Raw genomic sequence first — 24,704 nt, forward strand, 5'->3', positions numbered from 1 at the left:
TTAGGTTCTGTGAAAGATCACCTGACAATATTCTGCTATGGTAGTCACTGAATGCATCATGCATTTCTCTCTTGAGAGCCAAACATGTTTCATTCAGCATCTCTCTATCTATAACCATATTCAGTAATCTCTGTTTATTTAGAAGTTTCTTTTCAGTGACAGTATACCATGGAGGTTCTCTGCCATTCTGAACTGTTCTACTGGGTACATAGCTATCCAGTGCATGGTCAACTATTCTTTTAAACCTGAGCCAGAGTTCCTCTTCATGTTCCTGCCCTGTGCTGAAAGTTTCAAGTTCCTCATTGTGATATGACACTACTGACTTGTTATCTAGTTTACTATATATATATATATATATATATATATATATATATATATATATATATATATATATATCTTTTTTGCTTGTTTTAGTTGTCCTATGTACTTTGGTAATCATTGCTGCCACAACTGTATAATGGTCACTGATACCAGTTTCAATATGGACATCCTCAGAGAGAGCAGGTCTGTTTGTTGCCATTAGATCCAATATATTTCTATCCAATACATTTCCATCGTGAGTGGGGTTCCTAGCTATCTGTTCTAGGTAGTTTTCAGAGAAGGCCTTTAGTAAAGTTTCATCGGATGTCTTATCATGCCCACCATTAACAGAACTGTAATTTTCCCAGTTGTTGGATGATTAAAGTCTCCACTGATGATTTCAGTATGATTGAAGAACTTATACGAGCAAGTGACATGAGGGTTTCTCTAAAGTTTTTGATAACATCAGGAGATGATTCTGGTGGGAAATAGAAGGATCCAATTATTATTTTATGCTCACATCTGATACTTATGTCTTGCCCAAACAATCTCACGTGCAGTTTCAATTTCTGCTTCAGTGGATTTGAGTTTCTTGCTTAACATGACAACTACACCACCACCATTTCCCATTTGCCTATCCTTTTGATACACACTTTAATGTTCCTGAAAAATCTCATTGCTATTAATTTCAGGTTTCAACCAGCTTTCTGTACCTAGTATTATGTGAGCTGCACTGCTTTTCATGAGTGCTTCAAACTCTGACACTTTGTTGAGAATGCTTCAGCAGTTTACCAACAGGATTTTTATACTCCCACCTGTGGAAGACATTTCTTTCAATCTTTCACTGATACTTTAGGGTTTCATACAGCTACAGTTACCTGGATTTGATGGAGGGGTGCCTAATCTAAAAAAAACTTTGTGTGCACCCCACACACAATCAGCTACAAGAGTAGCAGCCTCTGATGATGTGTCATGTGCACCTGACCCATTTAGGGGGACCCTACAGTTCTCAAACCAATGGCGCAAGGCCAGGAAGTCACAGCCTAGCTTGTCACAGAACTTTCGAAGTCTTTGGTTCAGTCCTTCCACTCGACTCAGTATCAAAGAGCCACAATGCTTCGTTGAAGCTCCATGCTCAAGGCTGATCTTCTCAACCTTCTCTGCCAGTCTCTGACCCAAGAATGACCTCAGAGTCCAGACAAAGGGCATCATTTTTTCCAACGTGCACCACAGTGTGCAGTTGCTTGCACCCTGTTCCCTCAGTGGCCGTTGGAATAGCCTCTTCAACGTGTTGAATGAGGCCCCCCAGGCATACACACTGAGTGCACCTGGTTTCCTTTTCTGTCCCTTGCTGCCATTTTCCTAAGCGGCACCATCCATTTGCCACAACTGTCAATGATTCCCTACCTCCTGACACCAGACAAAACAGATTTCCCCAAAAGAGGTGAAGTGAGTCCCACTGACAGTTTCAGTAAAAGACAGCCCCTCAAACTTGTTGGTTAGGGGGATTAGTACAACACCATGAGTGCTCCCTGGTCGCCATCCACTGTCCATATTACATTTTAGCGAATTATTCATAAAATATTGAATATAATTTCTTCCTAGCATGTTTCCTAGCTTTAATAAAAATGTACTTCATTTCAGTAATAATAGTCTTTTGAAAATGAGCCAGGCAGACAGGATAATGCTTCACAATTACATATTAAGACTCACATTTTAATTTGATTTTGTTCTTTATCTTCAACTAACATCATATTTAAAATATGTGTCACAGACAATAATAGTAAGTATATTTTAGTGATTTTAAGAAAATAGTATGGTTTCAAACATTCTTACCAATTACAATGTCTACTTGAGGCATGCAATAATAATACACACAACAAAGTGATTGTATCTCATGAAAGAAACTATGTCTTGATGTGTTACTTGTTTGATAAAATTATTAAATAGAAGTCAGAAAATTAATATTTTATGAGTCACTCAAGAAGCATAAGGATTATCCCTGAAATATTACAAACATGCATTGTGTAGGAGTAAATAGTCTTCTGTATGATGCATAAAGTAAATTAGAAGGAATCAGCCTTTTTTTTCCCCTAACCCTTCCTATGTGAAACAAACCTGTAAAAGAAAAATTAAAATACTAATTGAAAATCAGAAGTCATGTGGCCTACACACTGGTGGACATTAGTTCTGAGTATGGCCATATAGACCAAACCTGATATTCAAAAACCAGACATGCTTTCGCACTATGTACCTTTTAAGAGCATTTAACAAATGTAGCCAATAAACAAAATGGTACACACTACAGGAAACTCTTTAGACACTGCAGTAACTAAAGGAAGTGTCTTCCTCTTGGGTATCATCTCACAAGAGGGAAAAATGCATGTAGCAAACATAGTGTTCTGATATGTGCGATCCCATTCTATTTGAGAAGAAAGATAATATGTAACTTGTAAGCATACTATCCTTCCAGTTAATACCTGTGGGCTTATTTTTCTTATTTTTTCATTGAGGTGGTCAAGCACTTTCTGGCACAGTAGTTGTGTTGTTTACATTTGTGTTTATCCATTGTTACTGTGCCATGTTGACAGTGGATCTAAAGCTGTGGAAATGTCTGAACTTTAGGGTTATATGAATGAATATATGTTGAAATACACCATTATCAAGTTGGAAACAAAGTCCATTTAATTTTTGAGATATTAGCTTTAAATCTCTGAACACAGTTGAAAATACTTTTCACTGGAAGGATGTTAATGTTGTGAATGTGTTTTCTGTAGTTGGATAGAAGTGTCTTTCACCTAATTGAAAATAGGAAATTTCCATGTGACGCATGGTCATCTCCTCTGTAGTGCATCAGTCAGTTTGTGGTAGTTCCACTGATCCATCAAGTAACATACTGAGCCACAGTGTTTTAAATTCTGACAGGAGAACGGCTTTTACCCTATCTAGAGACAAGAGATGAATGTGGAAGAAGTTTGATAGTTTTATGTTTTGTATGGCCTCAAATATTTCTTTGTGTCAGCCCACATCTCTTCACACAGGGATCCCAATCACAGCATGTTTAAGCATGTCCACATATTTGTGTAAAATGCTCAGTTACTTTGCCATTTTCTTTAACTTGTGTATTTTTTGCTTAAGTCATTGTAAGAAAATGTCTATTGAATTTTCAGGATGTGGAGGAGAGTCAAAGCGAGCGGCACCAGAAATACAGAGACCTCAGACGACGTGAAGAAACTATGGAACAGTTTCTTTCAACATATAAAGAAAATTATGAACAGAGCATAGCCCGTCTGGATCAGTTGGAGAGTGATATTGAGATAGCTTTACAAGAAATAAGCAGGAACTTGGCTCGTTCTGGGCATCTTCCTAGTGTAGAAGACTTTTCTGTAATGAAGGACAACTTATTATTTAAGGAGGGTGAATTGGAGAAGTCTAAGAAAACATCAGAAACATTAATCAAAGAACAGCAGCAGCTGCAGATCAATCTTCAAAAGGTATGTAAAACTAGAATGTGAATGTCACAGTTTATTTTTATTAAAAGCTTAAACATAAACAAAAACCAGGCAGAAGGAAAGAAATACTAGAAAATATAGTTCATATCGTAAACATGTACATGAAAAAGAAACCAAATTGAACAGGTTTCAGTCTTTTGTAGTCATGGTTTCTGTCAAAAGAAAGTGAAATGCCGATTATTAATAAATAAACATAGTCAGGAATTTTCAGAGTGGATTTATTATTGTCTGGTACCACTTAGAAAATTCTTGAATTTGTTTATTCATGTCAATAGTACACCTTGTAGATTGGGTAGCTGATTCCACATCAGTGACAAGGGGAGGCCATGACATTGAGATCACAGATATACTTCAAACTTTCCACACCTTTAGTAGGCCGTTAAAATAACATACCGTGCAAGTAGTAAGTTGCACTACTCTGGCAATTCTGAGAAAATTACAAGAGAAGCATTATGTATCTGTTATGTGGCTTATGTATATGTGCATAGGAGCCAGACATTAAGAGTTCATGGTGGTCAAATGATTTGCATTCGAGCTGCATAAGATGAATGGTCTAAGAAGTGACGGTTCAACTCCCGCTCAACCTTAATTGTTATCTATTTTTTTCATCACTGGTTATATTATTTCAGAGGTAATATACTGCAAAAAAAATGTATTTGCTTGAAGTTTCAGTTTATGTTTTCCGTGTGTATATCACAAATACCATCCTGCAGCGCATGATGCCGAGAGCGCATCTGATGAGTAATTGTACATTACTCTTGTGGTCTGGCACTGGGTGACATACTGTATTACTGATGGTGAATAACGGCATTTGCATCCTTATTTATTAAGGTTTGACTTGGGCTTTCCAAACCTGTACCTCATCCTTGAAATTTTAATTACAAATAGTAAATAGCCAATTAACACACGAAATTCAATACAACTTCATAAAAATGCATATGTTTTTTTTTCATTGTATTACCTCTCAAATACCATATAAACTAAATACAGTAACCAATGATAAAAAAGATATGGATTAAAAAGTAAGTGTTAGCTGGATTCGAACCATGGCCTCATCCACAACCCACTTGCCAACCGAGAATGCTAACCTCTTGACAAGAATGATTTCTTACAATCAGCACCTTCACACAGTTACATAATAGACATGTAAAACTTTTATTGCCATTTTCTCAGAATTACCGGAGTAGTGCACCTTACTATTACATTGTTTAAATGGCCTAGTAAAGGTGTACAAAGTTTGAAGTAAATCCCTGATCCCAATGTCATGGCCTCCCCTTGTGAGAAAGTTGAGTACAACAGATTATGTAACATGGAGAGAACAATGATTACTCTCAGTCTGCAGAAAATGTAAAAGTGAAAGAAAGGTGAAAAATTGAGACAGCAACAAAAATGAAAATTTAGCAGTAATCAGTTGCCTCATTTTGATTCATGTATAATCTGTTTTTGGTATCCCACTCTAATCTCACCTTACCATTATGTTGTTGTCCTGGAGACTGAACAGTGTAAAAGAAAAAAAAATATAACTTGCATTATGCCTCATCCAGCATCATTTCAGCTCGAGAATCAATATGATGTCACATGGGCCTGTCCACTGACGTGACAGCATCTATAAATCCTGCTGCCCTGCACTTGTCAACCAATTCTCACTATTCTCTGAAGCCTTCAGTATGCACCATAGGTAGTAGAGTTATTGACCTGTCTGTTTTTACATTTTTTGATTCAGATCGCGCCCTGGTCTGTTTACACATGATAATGACAACTTTTGCAAAACTGGACTATGCTTCTGGCTAACCGTTCACTTCATGAACTTGGCGTCATTGATGACAGAAACCACTTGCTTGTTCTATCAGTCTTTGCCTCACTGCTGGTGGAAGTGGTCATAAACTGTGTTCTATTTTATGCTGCGAAGGATAGAAAAATCTTGATATTAACTTCATTACCCACTGACATGCCAAAGTCTAACCATTCACATGCCTCATATTTTAAAAATCATCAGCATGACAATGATCTGACACCTCCCTCATCTCTTAGTCTCTGCTGTACTCACAGTAGGTGGATCCCTCTCAACCTGGGGTCTGAGTCACCTGCCTCAAGTTTCTAACTTTCCCCCGTCTATTTTTCTTTCCTCCCTGAGAAAGGAACTAACTGTTCCAAAATGGATGACACTTTTTATTTTATTTTTAAATGTGTCTTATCAGCACTACTGGAATTTTTGTCTCCAAAAGTAAGTACTGGCCAGTGCTTAAGTCTCCTTGTAATTTTAGAGTTTCATCAAATGAATTTTGCTTTTGACAGAATTAATCGTTTAGCTAGATGATGAAAATTCTCTCATTTTGTACTGTTGGCAGTTACATACACTACATTCACTTATTCTTTTACTTCTGAGGAATTCACCAGACTCAATCTTCTGTCAGCAAGATTAACTGGATAAGATTTCATCTTTGAGAATAATTCTGTAATCTGAGGAACAGTTTTCACCTGTTATCACATTTAAATGTAATCTTCAGTCTAAAGTTTCCATCTATGAATACAGTCACTTCATTTTTTTAAGTTACATATAGAATTAGAATTGAGATGGTGAGGAGGTACTAAGCAAAGAAGGGAAGGATTGAAGAGGGGAAGGAATATAACAAATGGCTGTATAAAGGGAGAAAAACTTTAAAGAAAACAGTATTGAAAGGAAAGATGAAGCAGATGAAGATGAGATGGGAGCTATGACTCTGCCAGAGCACTAAGAGAACTAAGTCAGAACAAGACACCTGAAGCAGATGACATTCTCTCACAATTATTAAGATGTGAGAGAACCAGCCATGACAAAACTATTGCACCTGGTATACCAGATGTATGAGACAAGTAAAATACCCTCTCACATCAGGAAGCATGTAATAATCCTGAATCATATAATAATCCCAGTTCCGAAGAAGGCAGCTGCTGATAGGTGTGAATAGTACTTAACCATGAGTTGAACTCAGCTGCTCTGTTCGAATTTATTATATTGAACCACTTTTTGGGTCACTCTATAACTCGCTCTGTTAAAATTGGGCTCAAACTGGGAAAAAAATCTAAAATTTCAATTATTTAAGAAATAGAAGAATTAGAATTTTCTCCCTCACATTGCATTTATATTGCAGTGTAAAATAGTGATAAAGACAAGTATGTATTTTAAATTTCAATCTCAATATTGCTATAAATTGCTTTCAGTTTGGACACAAGCAGTGAACGTGAGATTTAAAAATAAGTCTGTCAGATTTTCCACATATCTTCAACATACTATCACTACTTGAAGGGCAGAATTTACAGTGCATATTTTACAGTTTTCCCTGTTGTTGTAAACCCCAAGACTGTGAAACTATTTTCAAGCTTTTGTATGTTCCTCGCAATCCCCAGTGATTCCAATGTTGAAAGGTGTATGTTGCTTAATGAGTGATTTTTCGAGTTCTAAGAATATTCCCCACTGTCAATTTTATTGTGTTTCAAATGAGATCTATGGAAGTCCACAAAACACAAGTGTTGTACGCAGAAACATCTCTAATGTTATAGAAAACACTCATGACCAGTGATTTGTCTTTCGTGTACAAGTATAGGTACATGTCAGTTGATCGAGTGTGTCTACAATACCTTTAGTTCTCATGTAAAATAAGAGTACTTTTGCCTTTTTGCCACCTTTTTTGCTGATTTAGACATTTTGATGTATCATACTCATAAGTATCACTGTTTTGTATTTCTTTGGGGTATAACTGATTACTGTAGTTAATGGTGCTAAGCCAGGTTGTTTATTATATTTTTCTGCTACCTACCCAGTTTTCTTCTTAATGTGCCATGAGCTCGGCTGTTATGCATACTGACTGCCTGGCCTCCAACCAGACTGAAGATTGTTGATGTTTCACACGGAGTTGAACTGGGTTATCAACAGCATTACAACACCGACAGTACTTTATAGTCTTATTGAAATACACGTAGGAAATATGCATAATAACACAGCTCATGTCACCAGAAGAAGACAATTGGATCTCTCATTGACATTGGTGTAGAAAAATGAACAATTCAGCTTCATACCCAAAAGATCACCATCTATCAATCACACCAAGAAAGCCTGAGAGATCATGTCACATAAGTAGTTAAAAACTCTGAGGAGGAGCCATTCCGCTGCAGTCTGGAACCGCAAGACCGCTACGGTCGCAGGTTCGAATCCTGCCTCGGGCATGGATGTTTGTGATGTCCTTAGGTTAGTTAGGTTTAACTAGTTCTAAGTTCTAGGGGACTAATGACCTCAGCAGTTGAGTCCCATAGTGCTCAGAGCCATTTGAACCATTTTTTTGAGCCATCCCAAAAATATATCAAAATATATTCGTCAATAGTTTTACAGTTTTTCTAGTGAATTATCAATACCCATTTCAAATATTTACCACATAGAATTAGATAGTGACAGTTAATGCTTTTAGAACTGTCAGCACCAAGTGATATTTCTCACACGTGCAGTAGCTAATCTTAAGGTTGCACCTTGAAATGCCATGCTCTATGTAGCAGAGGACAGGGAGTGTGGCTTCTGTGGACTCTTATGGGTCTCTTGAATTCTCATTTTTTCAGCCTAAGGATTTCCTACCAACCTCCTACCTTAATAATTTAAATTCTGTAATCCATTATTCAGAAATACATTGTAATATGTATTTTGGGGTGGCTCTGCCTCAGATCCGTTAACTAGGAACTGCACCTGGTTTCATCTCCTGTAGTTTGTAAATGTTTCAGTAGAGTGCACTAGAACACTGTAACGTAAGTGGCATCTAGCAATAGTTTCACAAATGATTAATGGAAATAAGTGTGCAAAAAATCCTGTTACCTTTGTAAGTTTTCTTTTCTTGTGAATAATTTTTGCATACTTTGAGTCTGAAATCAGCGCAATATAAATTCAGTGTACAAATTTATTAAGCAAAAATATGGAACATAAACTTAGGTTGAACTTGGTGCACCCAGACCTGACGTAATCAATCTAGCGTGAAAACAGTGAAACTCTGAGCAAGGACACGCACATAATTTCAACAGAGCAGTGTATGTAACATGATAAGCCACTGATCACATTTCCCAACACTTTAGCACAGCAAGTCATTCTAAAATGATGTGTTTTTGAGAGACCTTTAATGCACTCTATCACTTAAACTGCATATTTTCTTAATACATGTGTATAAGTTGAATAAGGTTGGTAGCCCTGCACCAGGCGAGACGCGTGAGTTTTGTGCTGCTGTACAGATAAGTTTAGAGTGTAATAAAACTATGTTTAGTTCAGGAAACTAGTTTAATGCGTGTATTAGTGTGTTTTGCAAGCTTACTATTAAAGATTTCACTTCTCTTTGCGTATTATTCTTGAAAACGCGAAAGGAACATAAAGTATGGTATCGATCTGAGTATCGTCTTTGAACTAAGCAAAACATTATCTATGTGCAGTTCCACCATGTTAGTTCTGTGTAAGCCTTGCTTGTATAAAGAGGTGAATAAACGAACTACTCAAAAATGGGAGTGTTGTTTGGTGTAACCGACCCCAACTTCCTTCTCACTGGTGACCCCGAGTTGTAACATCTTCCGTTTTCGCCGTTTTACTGTGTCCACGGCCTTGGCGTCGGTTACTTTTGTGTGTATTTCATCAACACAACATTCGAACAATGATTTCGGCCCAACTCCTAACGCCGGATTTTCTGATTGACATGCATCGTGTTGCGGGCGATGTACACCTGCCAGGACTGCAACACGATGTCTCTCACTCAATGATTACGCCGATTTCGCCGGACATTTTTGAGCCTGCAACAATAAGTGAGGTTAGGAGTGTGCATGACTCTGACTATCAAACACCTTTGTTACCTCCACATGTGCCCTCCCTCATTGACTGTGCAGTTACCTCTTACGGATCTCCATGCAGTGTGGGACCAAAGCCGATTTCTGCAAATGCTTCGCTGGACAACTTACCACTGCCAGGACAATGATTTGCTACGCCGCAATCCGTGCCGTACCACGCGGATACCTGCCACGTGGCCGGAACTGCTTAGTTCACAGGTCAACCTCCTCAGCATCCGACCACGCCCGTGCCTGCCTCTGTTTAGCATCAGCGCATGCCATCCTACTTCGATACCTCGACTGCAATGCGAAAAATAACTTTTTATCTGTGCCTGACCTCCACCTCCATCCCACTGCTACGCCTCAGTGTTTTGTGCCACGACATTCACCTTATCCGCACACCGTTTTAAGTGGAGTGACTACGAACAGTGAACATTCGCACATTCCGTCCTACGTTCGACATCATTTCCCACACTGTGCTTCTCGAAAGCCCACACCTCTGCAGCCTCCCTGCAACACAGGTGGCCCTGGCTCTGTTCAAACGTTGAGCTTTCCGTGGTCTAAAACATTGAACTTTTTCTCACCTGTTGCCCACGCGCCGGTTCCAGTTGAGCTTCTGCTACTGTTCATCGTGGTAGACAGCTGGTTGGTAGTCATACCAATATAAAACGCTGTGCAGTGATTGCAGCAGAGCTGGTAAATGATATGGCTGCTTTCACCGGTGGTCCTGCCCCTGATAGGTCAGTAAAAACCTGTGACAAGACTGGAATAGGAAGTGCAGGGAGGGCAGATTTGGCCAGTTTTGAACCAGGGTCCTACACATGGATTGATTCTTGTGGAAAGGGCTTGGGATTGGGAATGGAGTGAGGATGGACTAGGAGAGTCTGGACGATGGAACCCACTTTGGGAAGGGTGGGAAGTATCTCGAGTAGGGTGTCACTCATTTCAGGGCATGATGATAGGTAATTAAAGCCGTGGTGAAAGATGTGGTTCAGTTGTTCCACACTGGGGTGGTACAGGGTGATTATGAAGGGGACACTCCTTTGCAGCTGGTTCTTGGCGTTGGTGAGAGGATAGGGGATGCGAGGGGAAATGGCACGGGAGATCTATTTGCGGGTTAGATCTGGGGGTAGTGCCTGTCTGAGAAGACCTTGGTGAGACCCTCAGCATACTGAACAAGGAAGTTTTTGTCATTGCAGACACACCGTCCCCAGGTGGCCTGGCTGTATGGGAAGAAGTTTTTGGTGTGAAAGTGATGAAAGCTGTCGATATCCAGGTACTGTTGGTGGTTGGTGTGTTTAATGTGGACAGAGGTGCAGAGGGAGCCATCAGAAAGGAGGAGATCAAGATCTAGGAAGGTGGCATGCTGGGTTGAGGAGGATCACTTGAAGTGGATGGGAGAGAAGGTGTTGTGGTTGTGAAGGATCAAAGATCTCTTAAACGTTCCTCGGAGTCTTTATGCTTACCTTTCAAAATTGTGTTCTGTACTTTTATTCCATTTCCACTAGCTTGAGAAGCAGACCAATCATTTACTGCTTGATTTTTCTTCCCATCTGCATCAGTACTTTTTCTTGTCCCTAATCTCAAAGCAATAGTCTTAGATGCTATCGCAGAATCCAGCTGCATCACAGCATAGTTTCTGATCCAGTCACTACAATTTCCCCCCCCCCCCCATTTCGGACTCTTTAATTAAAGGACTTCACAAAATAACATATAATATTTTGGACATCTGATATGCAAGTGAGTGAGATTATGAATTGTCTTTGGTCCAAATAGTTTGATATGCAAAGTAAGTAATCATGTAAGAGCTGGAAATGTTGGTGGGAGATCACTAATATCAATAGCTGCTATTGCCCATGTTGTGCTGGCTGCTGTGGGAGTCCACACTGGCCAAAACAAGGAAGGAGAGAAGTGGCGATCGCTGAGTAAACATAACTTAACTTGATTCCCGTGCCTCCTATACACAACTACTTTACTCTCTATTAATACTCACAGAACACAGGCTAAGTAACACCTTTCTATTACTTAATACTAATTAAACAGTGGAAAATCCAGGATGGAATGTAACAATATTATGAGAAGGGAAGTTGCTACTCACCATATAGCAGAGATACTGAGTCGCAGTTAAGCACAACAAAAATACTCTCACAATTATAACTTTCAGCCATTAAGGTCTTTGTCAACACACACACACACACACACACACACTCACACTCACACTCACACACACACACACACACACAAAACTCACACACACGACTGCAGTCTTAGTCTCAACTGCCTGAGACTGCAGTCGTGTATGAGGGTTTTGTGTGTGTGTGTGTGTGTGTGTGTGTGTGTGTGTGTGTGTATTGTTGATGAAGGTCTTAATGGCTGAAAGCTATAATCATGATAGTCTTTTTGTTGGGCCTACCTACGACTCAGCATCTCCACTATGTGGTGAGTAGCAACTATCCTTCTAATAATATTGCTTAGTACTGATGCTTTTGAAGTGTGTGACTGAACTGAGCTGATCAGCAATGGGCAGATGGTTGAATCAGTGTGGACAGGGGGCACTGATTTCCGTCTTCATGGAGGTGTGGCACTGCCTGCTCTTTCCATTGGTGTGCAAGTCAGCACCTTCTTGACACAGTTTCATGGCACTGCGCTGGTCGGTGTACAGTTGATGTTTCAGGACTGCACAGCTCATCCATGTTTTTCACTTTCAGTCAAAAGTAGAATCACAAACATTTGAACTTTTACTATACATTTAAATATGTTCCGTGTTGCTCTGTTTTTGTTTCTGGCTGCCTTTGCTGATTTGTGGCTGAGGTCAAAACTACGGACGGAAATAATATCCATGTTGACATTTCCCCTTGTCTGTGGTTTAGTGCAGTTCTCTAGTATTTTATAAAGATCTTTAACAAGATTCCATCTGGAACAAAATAAGAAACTGAGAATTTGGTGAATTAAAGAAAAAAAGCCACCTAGCCACTCCTGCATTTTAAATGATTATTTAGGTTCAATGACTGAAGAATCCTGTTGGCTGCATGATTAATATCAATGATTTCATAAATAAGCCTCTGTTCTTGTGGCACACTAATAACTTTTTTTTTAAGTTCAATATCGGTGTTGTCATGTCAGCATGAAGTTAGCAAAATGAGATAAGCAACAGCTCTTTAAGGGGGGATGTTGATGAAAAACACACACTATTTCCAAAATGCACCAAATCCACAGTTTTGGAGATATGGCAATGAAATTTTGTACCACGATTTACATGAAAGTAACACATTTACATATAAAATCCTTTGATTATATATATTCAACTTTTTTTTGAATGAAATTTGAACTTTTATTTTCAAAAAATAATGTATGTTCCATTTTCTCAGTAAGTATTCAAGAGAGTTCTACAAAAATTTCTCTGTTTCATCTCTTTATATATTGTAAGCTTCTCGCATGAGGTTTTTGGAATAGCTCAAATAGGAGAATTTTCATAATTTTTTAATTATAATTCCACAAGTACAATTTTACATTCATGCAAAATTCCAAGCACTTTGCCCCATATCTCAGCTTTCAATCAGAATTTCAAAATTTGCTATTGAGACAACGTTTATTAGGTTTACAGAAATATGAGTACAAAATTTCATAACTCTAGCATTCAGAGAATCTGAGGAAAAGGTACAGAAACTTTAAAAAACAAACTTTTCAGGAAACACAATTTAAAGCTCAACCTAACTTTTTTCCTTGTCATTTCTTCATAAGGCACCGCATTTGTACTCTGGGTCATCTTTCCCTTCAAGGTTTCTCTTCTGGTTTCTTCTTGTCTGTCTTCTTTCCTTTACCAGGTCTTCAACTGACTTTTCAGCTGCAGAGACACGCTGTAAATCTATTTTTCTCAGGATATCTTGAGTAAAATTTCCTATCTTGAAGCCCATTCTTTCTAATACCCTCATCCTCCCGATATTCCCACCATTAAATATAATAACTGCAACTTAAGTTGCAATTCTGACAACGGTAACAGATGCAAATGTGTTTTTAGGGCATCGTTTCCATATGAGTGAATTTAGAGACACATTTGGGTTTTGGGTTTTGCCATGAACACACTTTTTGAAAAGTGCAGGAGCAGCCAGAAACCTGTAAGTGGACTTGACAAGATCCAAGATATGATTTGGAAGCCTCTCCTTGTGAATGTAGGGGTTGTTATTCCTCTGAGCTTGTAGATATTTACACCAGCTAATGTGGCACAGATTATGAATAGGGTGTTCATCTGTTGACAACATGTGGAATATGTAGCCCATACTGCACTTTTCATGACATTTACATTGGATAGTTTCTGTCTGATAGCCTTGCCATAATACTCTTGAAGAGAGTCTATCATCTTCTTTGTGAGTCTGTTGTGTCCACCAATGCCCTTTCCATCTTCCAACTTTTTGCCTTTCATGTCACTGGCAAGTTTCCTCAATCTTGAACCCATTCTCTTCTGGATGTGACCTATGCATTCAAGTTTCTCAATTGAAAGTTCTCCATAAAGTTTTCTCTCATCCACAGACTTGAATACGTTGGAGTCACCATCCCCCAGATATTTCACATATCTGACTCCACATTCCTTGACAGATCTCTTAAAAATAATTTGCATACCAGCTCCTTCCATTCCACCACTAGAACCAGAAAATGTTTTGCTGCAGTTATGTCCTTTTACAGCTTCTTCACATTCTCCACTAAGTGCATAGTTATGGCAGAATTTGCTCATAACTTGAACATCTAGTACCTTCCCTTTTTCAATACTTACGACACTTGGCACACCACATAAAGACATATGCCCTCTTTTCATGAATGTACCATTACATGACACAACAAGATCTGTCCTAACATGACCAGAATCGTTCTCATCTAACGGGTCATTGTCTGCAATAGCTTCTACTATAGCTGTTACCATACTGTCCTCACATATGTCAGAAATTATGTTTTCCAGTACACAGTTTATTTGTGTAAATCTCAGACATGGTGCTGGCGTATTCATTATTCCACACAATAAATTTCCCCCTTTCTCTCCCAACTACAATGCACCTCAATCCATAAGTAAACCTCATATTAGCTTCATAGTACCAGTTTTTACATTTAGAAGTTTTGAATGAACTATCAGCATCGCATTTTTTGCACACAGTATGCAGATTGGCTGCCAAGCCTACTCCCGTACCATCATCTATAATCTGAATGTTATCACTACCACACATCTTACAAATACAAGAAAATTTCACTGCTGCAGTCAATAATTCAACATCAGTTAATCTAAATTCAGTGTACCGAGTTTCATCACTGTAGTATGCACCATTTACCTCACCAATTTTTCGCTTGGAGCTGCTAGGAGACGAGTTCACATTTTCAGCAGATGTTCTTACTTCAGACATAGCCTCATTGCTGGTTTGCCATTGTTTCTCATGTCTCCCATTCACTAAATTATTCAAATGCAGTTTATCCAGTTTTTTATACACTCTTTGTGATCGTGGCATAACTGAATGAAGAAGGAATCGAACACTTATATAAATCTCTGTCAGTATCACAAGGCAAAAAAAGAATTGCCTCATCATAAATGATGCAGCTAGTTTGTTATTGTTTATAATATACATAACAGAGTCAAAGATGATCTATAAAAGCAAAGAGTATGTATCACGGCCTTCTAGATGTATCTCGCACATGTTTGGTTGAAAGTAACACACAGAATCGTTGTTCACTAATCTGGTATTGAAGTGCTGCTTCAAAACGTGGGCGTGCCAGGGAGGCCACATCACACTTTTAATTAATTTTAAGGCACTTCGGATGTGATTTCAACATTGGAACTTTGGGAACTTATTGTCCATGAGTTGTACTAACAAATAAAAAATAAATTGAAAATTGACATTTTTGGTCAATTTCATCAACGTCCCCCCCCCCCTTAATACAACTGAGGAAGTAGCAGCTTTTTTCAAAATAGTATCATTCCTGTTAACGATGCCATGTTGAAGTTAGCTTGAGTAATTACTTTAGTTTATAGTATTTTTCCAAAACTAATTATTAATGCAGTTTCTAACAGCTGATCTTGTTTCGTAACATATACGTTTAGTCTATTTCTTAACATATACACCTAGTCTTTTCTACAATCCTAATGGTTCTTCTTTCTCATAGGTTATGTGTCTCCTACACTACTGTTGTCCATCATACAGAAGTAGTGAAAGCAATAAATTTAACCTACAGTTTCTGAAAATTGGCTGGAGTGACACATTATTAGGAAACAAGAGTAATTAAATCAAAGTACAAATTATTAATTGTAAATGTGAAAACTACTTTTGATATCAACAGAAAGAGTTTACTACATGCTGATTTTTATATAAGAATAAAAACATTTCATATACTGTGTGATCAAAAAGTCATAAATTTGAAAACTGAATAAATCACGGAATAATGTAGATAGAGAGGTACAAATTGACACACATGCTTGGAAAGTTCAAAAAATGTCCGACAGGTGGCGCTTCATCTGATCAGAATAGCAATAATTAGCATAACAAAGTAAGACAAAGCAAAGATGATGTTCTTTACAGGAAATGCTCAATATGTCGACCATCATTCCTCAAAAATAGCTGTAGTCGAGGAATAATGTTGTGAACAGCACTGTAAAGCACGTCCAGAGTTATGGTGAGGCATTGGCATCGTATGTTGTCTTTCAGCATCGCTAGAGATGTCGGTCGATCACGATACACTTGCGACTTCAGGTAACCCCAAAGCCAATAATCGCACGGACTGAGATCTGGGGACCTGGGAGGCCAAGCATGACGAAAGTGGCGGCTGAGCACACTATCATCATCAAACGATACGCGCAAGAGATCTTTCACACGTCTAGCAATATGGGTTGGTTCTAATAAAACCCCATGTCATTCCAAGCATGTGTGTCAATTTTTACCTCTCTATCTACATTATTCCGTAGTTAATTAAGGTTTCAAATTTATAGTGACTTTTTGATCACCCGGTGTGTAAAGGAAGGAAATAGATAGTAGTTTTAAATCTATTAACAGTGGTTGACAGTATACACATTGTTTGGCAACACACATGTTCCTAATTATTTTCATTTGTAATATTAAGCGTTTCATGACATTTGTTGAGTTTCCCCAGAAGATTATGCCATAATGAATAACTGACTCAAAGTAGCAGTGAGAGAGATATTCTCCCTGGTGTCTAAGTATGTGGCACCTGCCAAAATATGCAGTGCAAATGCTAAGCTGTTAAGTTTATAAGTGTGAGTGACAGTATCCAATCATCTGTTAGGATGATAATTGTCTGTCCTGTGCATGCTGCCAGCCAATGATGTCATTCTTCTCTCTCTGTCGTGCCACCAAAGTTTGAGCCTCATAGTGGCAATCTTCCTCCTGGTCTTCCTCAGTAAAAATTTTGCTGATTCTTCCTCCTCATCTGAGTAACAGCTCCAGCCGTGGTGTCCACCTGCTTTTAATAACTGCTAGTAGATTGACTTCATTCAGTAACTCCTGTATGATATGCTAATATTCATAATTAAAAAGCTGATATTCATTATTGAAAACTAAATATTTCTGAATGTATTCTATATAAGAAAAATTACTTGTTTACTGACCTAGATTGCTCTCTAGAATCAAAGTTACAGGACTTTGTGAAATTGTTACAGTACTTCTTGAAATTTCAGTATTTTGTGTTGTACATATTGCACTACAGGACTGTTCCACATTCACTACACTTGCCAGATATCTTACCAACAGACTACAACATTTTCTCAACATACTGATAAAGTTGGTAAACCCATATTTTGGGAAATGTTTAACCTCATAACAACAGACTCTTATGAAAGACTTTTTTAACCAAAATATCTTGCTATGGGAATTGTATAGCATTTTTTAGTGCCTGTTTTCATTAATAAACCTCCATTTATCTCAGAAAGTTGTTTTAAAACTGAAATCTCTCATGAGAAGTGATAACATAAAACAATACTGAAATGAACACACAAATAATTGATAGAAAAATAGATGTAATTTGTTTTTGTAGGAGATAAGTGTCATGACTCTGCTTCTTATACAAGCAGTAACCATTTGCTGATCTGATGTACAACTTTCCAGTATGGTCTAATTATGCTTTTCTATTGTTCTATAATTAACAATTTCAATAAGTTAGTAATGTGTATTAATTTATGTTGTAGGTTGAAGCATTAGAAGGAAAGATTAAAACTGAAATGGAAACTCTGCGAGAAAAAATGACAACAATGACAAATGAAATGGCTTCTCTGTCTAATTTAGACAAACTTAGAGAGGATGCTCTCAGCAAACAGGAACTTCTGATAAAAGAAAAGGAAGTTCTTTTAGAAAAGCAAGCTCCTCTTAAGATGAATGTTGAGGAACTGCAAATTAAGTTTGATGATCTGAAGGTGTGTGTATATTCAAATTTTACAAATTCTGGATTTCTGTCTTGATAGTGTGTTTTTCCGAGAGAGAGAGAGAGAGAGAGAGAGAGAGAGAGAGAGGATCCTATTAAGCCTTATTACATGTATTCATTGAGTGCACCTTTTGCAATTGCATTTTTTAAATTATTGCAAGAATGACTTTGTTATGCACTTTCATACTAGTACTAATCAAAAAATGGGAAGTCTAAAAGGTGGAATAAATATATGGAAGAACTATACAATGGAAGCAAACTTGATGGCAGTGCTATAGAAAGGGAAGAGGGAGTTAATGACAATGAGGTGGGAAACATACTATCTACATGTGGACGGCTACTCTGCAAATCATACTTCAGTTCCTGGCAGAGAGTTCATCAAACCACCTTCACAATAATTCTCTGTTATTCCATTCTTGAAAAGTGTGTGGAAAAAATGAACACCTGTATCTTTCAATGCGAGCTCTGATTTCCCTTATTTTATGATGATGATTGTTTCTCCCTATGTAGGCCGGTGTCAAAAAAAAAAAAAAAAAAAAAAAAAAAAAAAAAAAAAATTGCATTCAGTGGAGAAAGTTGGTGATTGAAATGTCGTGAGAGAAACACCTTTGATAATGATATCCACACCAAATCCTGTATCATGTCCATGACACTCTCTCCCCTATTTCGTGATATTACAAAACATACTACCCTTTGAACTTTTTTGATGAACTCAGTTAATCCTATGTACCAGTACTCCAAAAGAAGATGGACAAGCATAGTGTAGGCAGTCTCTTTGGCAGATGTGTTGCATCTTCTAAGTGTTCTGCCAGTAAAATGCAGTTTTTGGTTTGCCTTCCCCACAACATTTTCTACGTGTTCTTTCGAATTTAAGTTGTTCAATGGTGTAATTCCTAGGTGTTTAGTTGAATTTACACCTTTAGATTTGATCAATTTATCGTGTAACCAAAGTTCGATGGATTCCATGTGCCACTCACACTTTTCATTACTTATGATCAATTTCCAATTTTTGCATCATTCATATATCTTATCTAAATCATTTTGCATTGGTTTTGATCTTCTGATGACTTGACTTGGTGATAAATGATAGCATCATCTCCAAACAACCTAACAAGGCTGCTCAGATTGTCTCCTCAATCATTTATGTAGATAAGGACAACAGATGGCCTATAACACTACCTTGGGTAACACCAGAAATCACTTCTGTTTTACTCGATTACTTTCCCTAAATTACTACAAACTGTGACCTCTCTGACAGGAAATCACAAATCCAGTCACATAACTGAGAGAGTGTTCCATATGCACGTAATTTGATTACAAGCCGCTTGTGAGTTACAGTGTCAAAAGCTTTCTGAGAGTCTAGAAATATGGAATCAATTTGAAATCCTTTGTCAATAGCACTCTACACTTCGTATGAATAAGGAACTAGTTCTGTTTCACAAGAACGGCGTTTTTTAAATCCGTGTTGACTGTATTTCAATAGACCATTCTCTTTAATGTAATTAATAATGTTCGAACACATTATATGTTCAAAATCCTGCTGCATAAAGACATGAATGGTATGTGCTTGTAATTTAGTGGATTACTCCTATTGTCTTTCTTGAATATTTGTGTGACCTGTGCTACTTACTACTCTTTGGGTACAGATCTTTCATTGAGCAAATGGTCAAGTATGATTGTTAAGTATGGAGCTATTGCATCAGCATACTCTGAAAAGAACATACGAGGGCAGTTCAATAAGTAATGCAACACATTTTTTTTCTCGGCCAATTTTGGTTGAAAAAACTGGAAATTTCTTGTGGAATATTTTCAATCATTCCCGCTTCATCTCGTATAGTTTCATTGACTTCCGACAGGTGGCAGCCCTGTACGGAGCTGTTAAAATGGCGTCTGTAACGGATGTGCGTTGCAAACAACGGGCAGTGATCGAGTTTCTTTTGGCGGAAAACCAGGGCATCTCAGATATTCATAGGCGCTTGCAGAATGTCTACGGTGATCTGGCAGTGGACAAAAGCATGGTGTCGTTGGGCAAAGTGTGTGTCATCATCGCCGCAAGGTCAAGCAAGACTGTCTGATCACCCACGTGCGGGCCGGCCGTGCACAGCTGCAATGGCGGAGCGTGCGAACACACTCGTTCGAGATGATCGACGGATCACCATCAAACAACTCATTGCTCAACTTGACATCTCTGTTGGTAGTGCTGTCACAATTGTTCACCAGTTGGGATATTCAAAGGTTTGTTCCCGCTGGGTCCCTCGTTGTCTAACCGAACACCATAAAGAGCAAAGGAGAACCATCTGTGCGGAATTGCTTGCTCGTCATGTGGCTGAGGGTGACAATTTCTTGTCAAAGATTGTTACAGGCGATGAAACATGGGTTCATCACTTCGAACCTGAAACAAAACGGCAATCAATGGAGTGGCGCCACACCCACTCCCCTACCAAGAAAAAGTTTAAAGCCATACCCTCAGCCGGTAAAGTCATGGTTACAGTCTTCTGGGACGCTGAAGGGGTTATTCTGTTCGATGTCCTTCCCCATGGTCAAACGATCAACTCTGGAGTGTATTGTGCTACTCTTCAGAAATTGAAGAAACGACTTCAGCGTGTTCGTAGGCACAAAAATCAGAGCGAACTTCTCCTTCTTCATGACAACCTAAGACCTCACACAAGTCTTCGCACCCGAGAGGAGCTCACAAAACTTCAGTGGACTGTTCTTCCTCATGCACCCTACAGCCCTGATCTCGCACCGTCGGATTTCCATATGTTTGGCCCAATGAAGGACGCAATCTGTGGGACGCACTACGCGGATGATGAAGAAGTTATTGATGCAGTACGACGTTGGCTCCGACATCGACCAGTGGAATGGTACCGTGCAGGCATACAGGCCCTCATTTCAAGGTGGCGTAAGGCCGTAGCATTGAATGGAGATTACGTTGAAAAATAGTGTTGTGTAGCTAAAAGATTGGGGAATAACCTGGTGTATTTCAATGCTGAAGAAAACAACCCCTGTTTCAGAAAAAAATGTGTTGCATTACTTATTGAACTGCCCTCGTAATTTGGTGTATAATCTGGACTGGAAGATTTGCTTTTAATAAGTGATTTAAGTTGCATCACTACTTTAAGGATATCTGCTTCTAAGTTACTCATGGTGCCAGCTGTTCATCAGTCGAATTCTGGAATATTTACTTGGTTTTCCTTGGTGAAGGAATTTCAAAAGGCCGTGTTTAGTAACTCCGCTTTAGCAGCACTATCAATAGTATTTCTGTTACCATTACGCATCTGGTGTCCAGGGCCCCGCTGCGATGGAGCACTTCCTTTCACGCCGATCACCTGCCACCCTACCTAAAACCTCTTTCCTCATTAAATTAGCCAGCTTCATCCTGACGCACAACTTCTTCACTTTTGAAGGCCAAACATACCGACAATTAAAGGGAACAGCCATGGGTACCAGGATGGCCCCCTCGTACGCCAACCTATTCATGGGTTGCTTAGAGGAAGCCTTCTTGGTTACCCAGGCCTGCCAACCCAAAGTTTGGTACAGATTTATTGATGACATCTTCATGATCTGGACTCACAGTGAAGAAGAACTCCAGAATTTCCTCTCCAACCTCAACTCCTTTGGTTCCATCAGATTCACCTGGTCCTACTCCAAATCCCATGCCACTTTCCTTGACGTTGACCTCCATCTGTCCAATGGCCAGCTTCACACATCCATCCACATCAAACCCACCAACAAGCAACAGTACCTCCATTATGACAGCTGCCACCCATTCCACATCAAACGGTCCCTTCTCTACAGCCTAGGTCTTCGTGGCAAACGAATCTGCTCCAGTCCGGAAGCCATGAACCATTACACCAACAACCTGAAAACAGCTTTCGCATCCCACAACTACCCCCCCCCCCCCCCCCAACCTGGTACAGAAGCAAATAATCAGAGCCACTTCCTCATCCCCTCAAACCCAGAACCTCCCACAGAAGAACCACAAAAGTGCCCCACTTGTGACAGGATACTTTCCGGGACTGGATCAGACTCTGAATGTGGCTCTCCAGCAGGGATACGACTTCCTCAAATCCTGCCCTGAAATGAGATCCATCCTTCATGAAATCCTCCGCACTCCACCAAGAGTGTCTTTCCACCGTCCACCTAACCTTCGTAACCTCTTAGTTCATCCCTATGAAATCCCCAAACCACCTTCCCTACCCTCTGGCTCCTACCCTTGTAACCGCACCCGGTGTAAAACCTGTCCCATGCACCCTCCCACCACCACCTACTCCAGTCCTGTAATCCAGAAGGTGTACACGATCAAAGGCAGAGCCATGTGTGAAACCACCCACGTGATTTACCAACTGACCTGCCTACACTGTGAAGCTTTCTATGTGGGAATGACCAGCAACAAACTGTCCATTCGCATGAATGGACACAGGCAGACAGTGTTTGTTGGTAATGAGGATCACCCTGTGTCTAAACATGCCTTGGTGCACGGCCAGCACATCTTGGCACAGTGTTACACCGTCCGGGTTATCTGGATACTTCCCACTAACACCAGCCTGTCAGAACTCCGGAGATGGGAACTTGCCCTTCAGTATATCCTCTCTTCTCATTATCCACCAGGCCTCAGCCTCTGCTAATTTCAAGTTGCCGCCGCTCATACCTCACCTGCCTTTCAACAACATCTTTGCCTCTGTACTTCCGCCTCGACTGACATCTCTGCCCAAACTCTTTGCCTTTACAAATGTCTGCTTGTGACTGTGTATGTGCAGATGGATATGTGAGTGTGTGTGTGTGCGAGTGTATACCTGTCCTTTTTTCCCCCTAAGGTAAGTCTTTCCGCTCCCGGGATTGGAATGACTCCATACCCTCTCCCTTAAAACCCACATCCTTTCGTCTTTCCCTCTCCTTCCCTCTTTCCTGATGAAGCAACTGTTGGTTGCAAAAGCTATTATATTGGCAACAGACTTCGCAAACCCGCCTTACCAATAATTAATTTTATATGATCATTCCACTTCAAATCATTCCGCATGCATACTCCCAGATATTTTACAGAAGTAACTGCTTCCAGTGTATGTTCCGCTATCATATAATCATACAATAAAGGATACTTCTTTCTATGTATTCGCAATACATTACATTTGTCTATGTTAAGGGTCAGTTACCACTCCATGCACCAAGTGCCTATCTGCTGAAGATCTTCCTGCATTTCACTACAATTTCCTAATGCTGCAAATTCTCTGGATACTACAGCATCATCCGCGAAAAGCCGCATGGAACTTCCGACACTATCTACTAGGTCATTTACATATTGTGAAAAGCAATGGTCCCATAACACTCCCCTGTGGCAGGCCAGAGGTTACTTTAACATCTGTAGACGTCTCTCCTTTGAGAACAACATGCTGAGTTCTGTTTGCAAAAAACTCTTCAATCCAGTCACACAGCTGGTCTGATATTCCGTAGGCTCTTACTTTGTTTATCAGGCGACAGTGCTGAACTGTATTGAACACCTTGTGGAAGTCAAGGAAAATAGTATCTACCTGGGAGCCTGTATCTAATATTTTCTGGGTCACACGAACAAATAAAGCGAGTTGGGTCTCACACGATCGCTGTATCCGGAATCCATGTTGATTCCTACAGAGTAGATTCTGGGTTTTCAGAAACGACATGATACGCGAGCAAAAAACATGTTCTAAAATTCTACAACAGATCGACATCAGAGATATAGGTCTATAGTTTTGCGCATCTGCTCAACGACCCTTCTTGAAGACTGGGACTACCTGTGCTCTTTTCCAATCATTTGGAACCTTCTGTTCCTCTAGAGACTTGCGATGCACAGCTGTTAGAAGGGGAGTTCTGTCGCGTACTCTGTGTAGAATCAAATTGGTATCCCGTCAGGTCAAGTGGACTTTCCTCTGTTGAGTGATTCCAGTTGCTTTTCTATTCCTTGGACACTTATTTCGATGTCAGCCATTTTTTCTTTTCTGCGAGGATTTAGAGAAGGAACTGCAATGCAGTCTTCCTCCGTGAAACAGCTTTGGAAAAAGGTGTTTAGTATTTCAGCTTTACGCGTGTCGTCCTCTGTTTCAATGCCATCATCATCCCAGAGTGTCTGGATATGCTGTTTCGAGCCACTTTCTGATTTAACGTAGGACCAGAACTTCCTAGGATTTTCTGTCAAGTCGGTACATAGAATTTTACTTTCGAATTCACTGAACGCTTCAAGTAGACCCCTTGTTACGCTAACTTTGACATCGTTTAGCTTCTGTTTGTCTGAGAGGTTCTGGCTGCGTTTAAACTTGCAGTGAAGCCCCCCTTGAGATGGACAGCTATTGCCCAGTTGGTCTCACTAAAGTTCTCCACAAGTTGCTCGAATCGATGATTAGTCAGCAACTGTGTTGGTATCTTGATCCTTGAGGTCTTTTGGCTCTATCCCAGAGCGGTTTTTGCTGAGGCCATTCTACAATTTGGTTTGCCTGTAGTCTACTGTCTGGTCAACTTTTGCCTGGCATATCAACACCTTACCACTGTCTACTTTGACTTGCAAAAGGCTGTGTGGTGTCATCACATCCTCATTACTCTACATGAGTGGAGTCTGTGAGGCCCACTCCACATTTTCATCCAGAACTTCTTGTCACATCATATTTCCCAGTCAAGCTGGTGCTTCACACAGAA

The 24,704-nt window shown here is 39.5% G+C and overlaps 1 protein-coding gene across 5 annotated transcripts in view; it reads left to right on the top strand.

The window, feature by feature from the left end:
* Nucleotides 1-24,704, top strand: part of LOC126263701 (intraflagellar transport protein 74 homolog) — a 204,397-nt gene that overhangs the window by 115,714 nt on the left and 63,979 nt on the right. For 4 of the 5 annotated variants that reach the window (XM_049960839.1, XM_049960841.1, XM_049960838.1 and 1 more), the window contains exons 7-8: nt 3,471-3,794; nt 17,809-18,033. In XM_049960839.1, the coding sequence (XP_049816796.1) occupies nt 3,471-3,794; nt 17,809-18,033 (549 nt within the window). The remainder of the gene's footprint in view (nt 1-3,470; nt 3,795-17,808; nt 18,034-24,704) is intronic. The other variant, XM_049960842.1, reaches the window with a different exon arrangement.

This window comes from Schistocerca nitens, chromosome 6, assembly GCF_023898315.1.
Source record: "Schistocerca nitens isolate TAMUIC-IGC-003100 chromosome 6, iqSchNite1.1, whole genome shotgun sequence".
Taxonomy (NCBI): Eukaryota; Metazoa; Arthropoda; class Insecta; order Orthoptera; family Acrididae; genus Schistocerca; species Schistocerca nitens.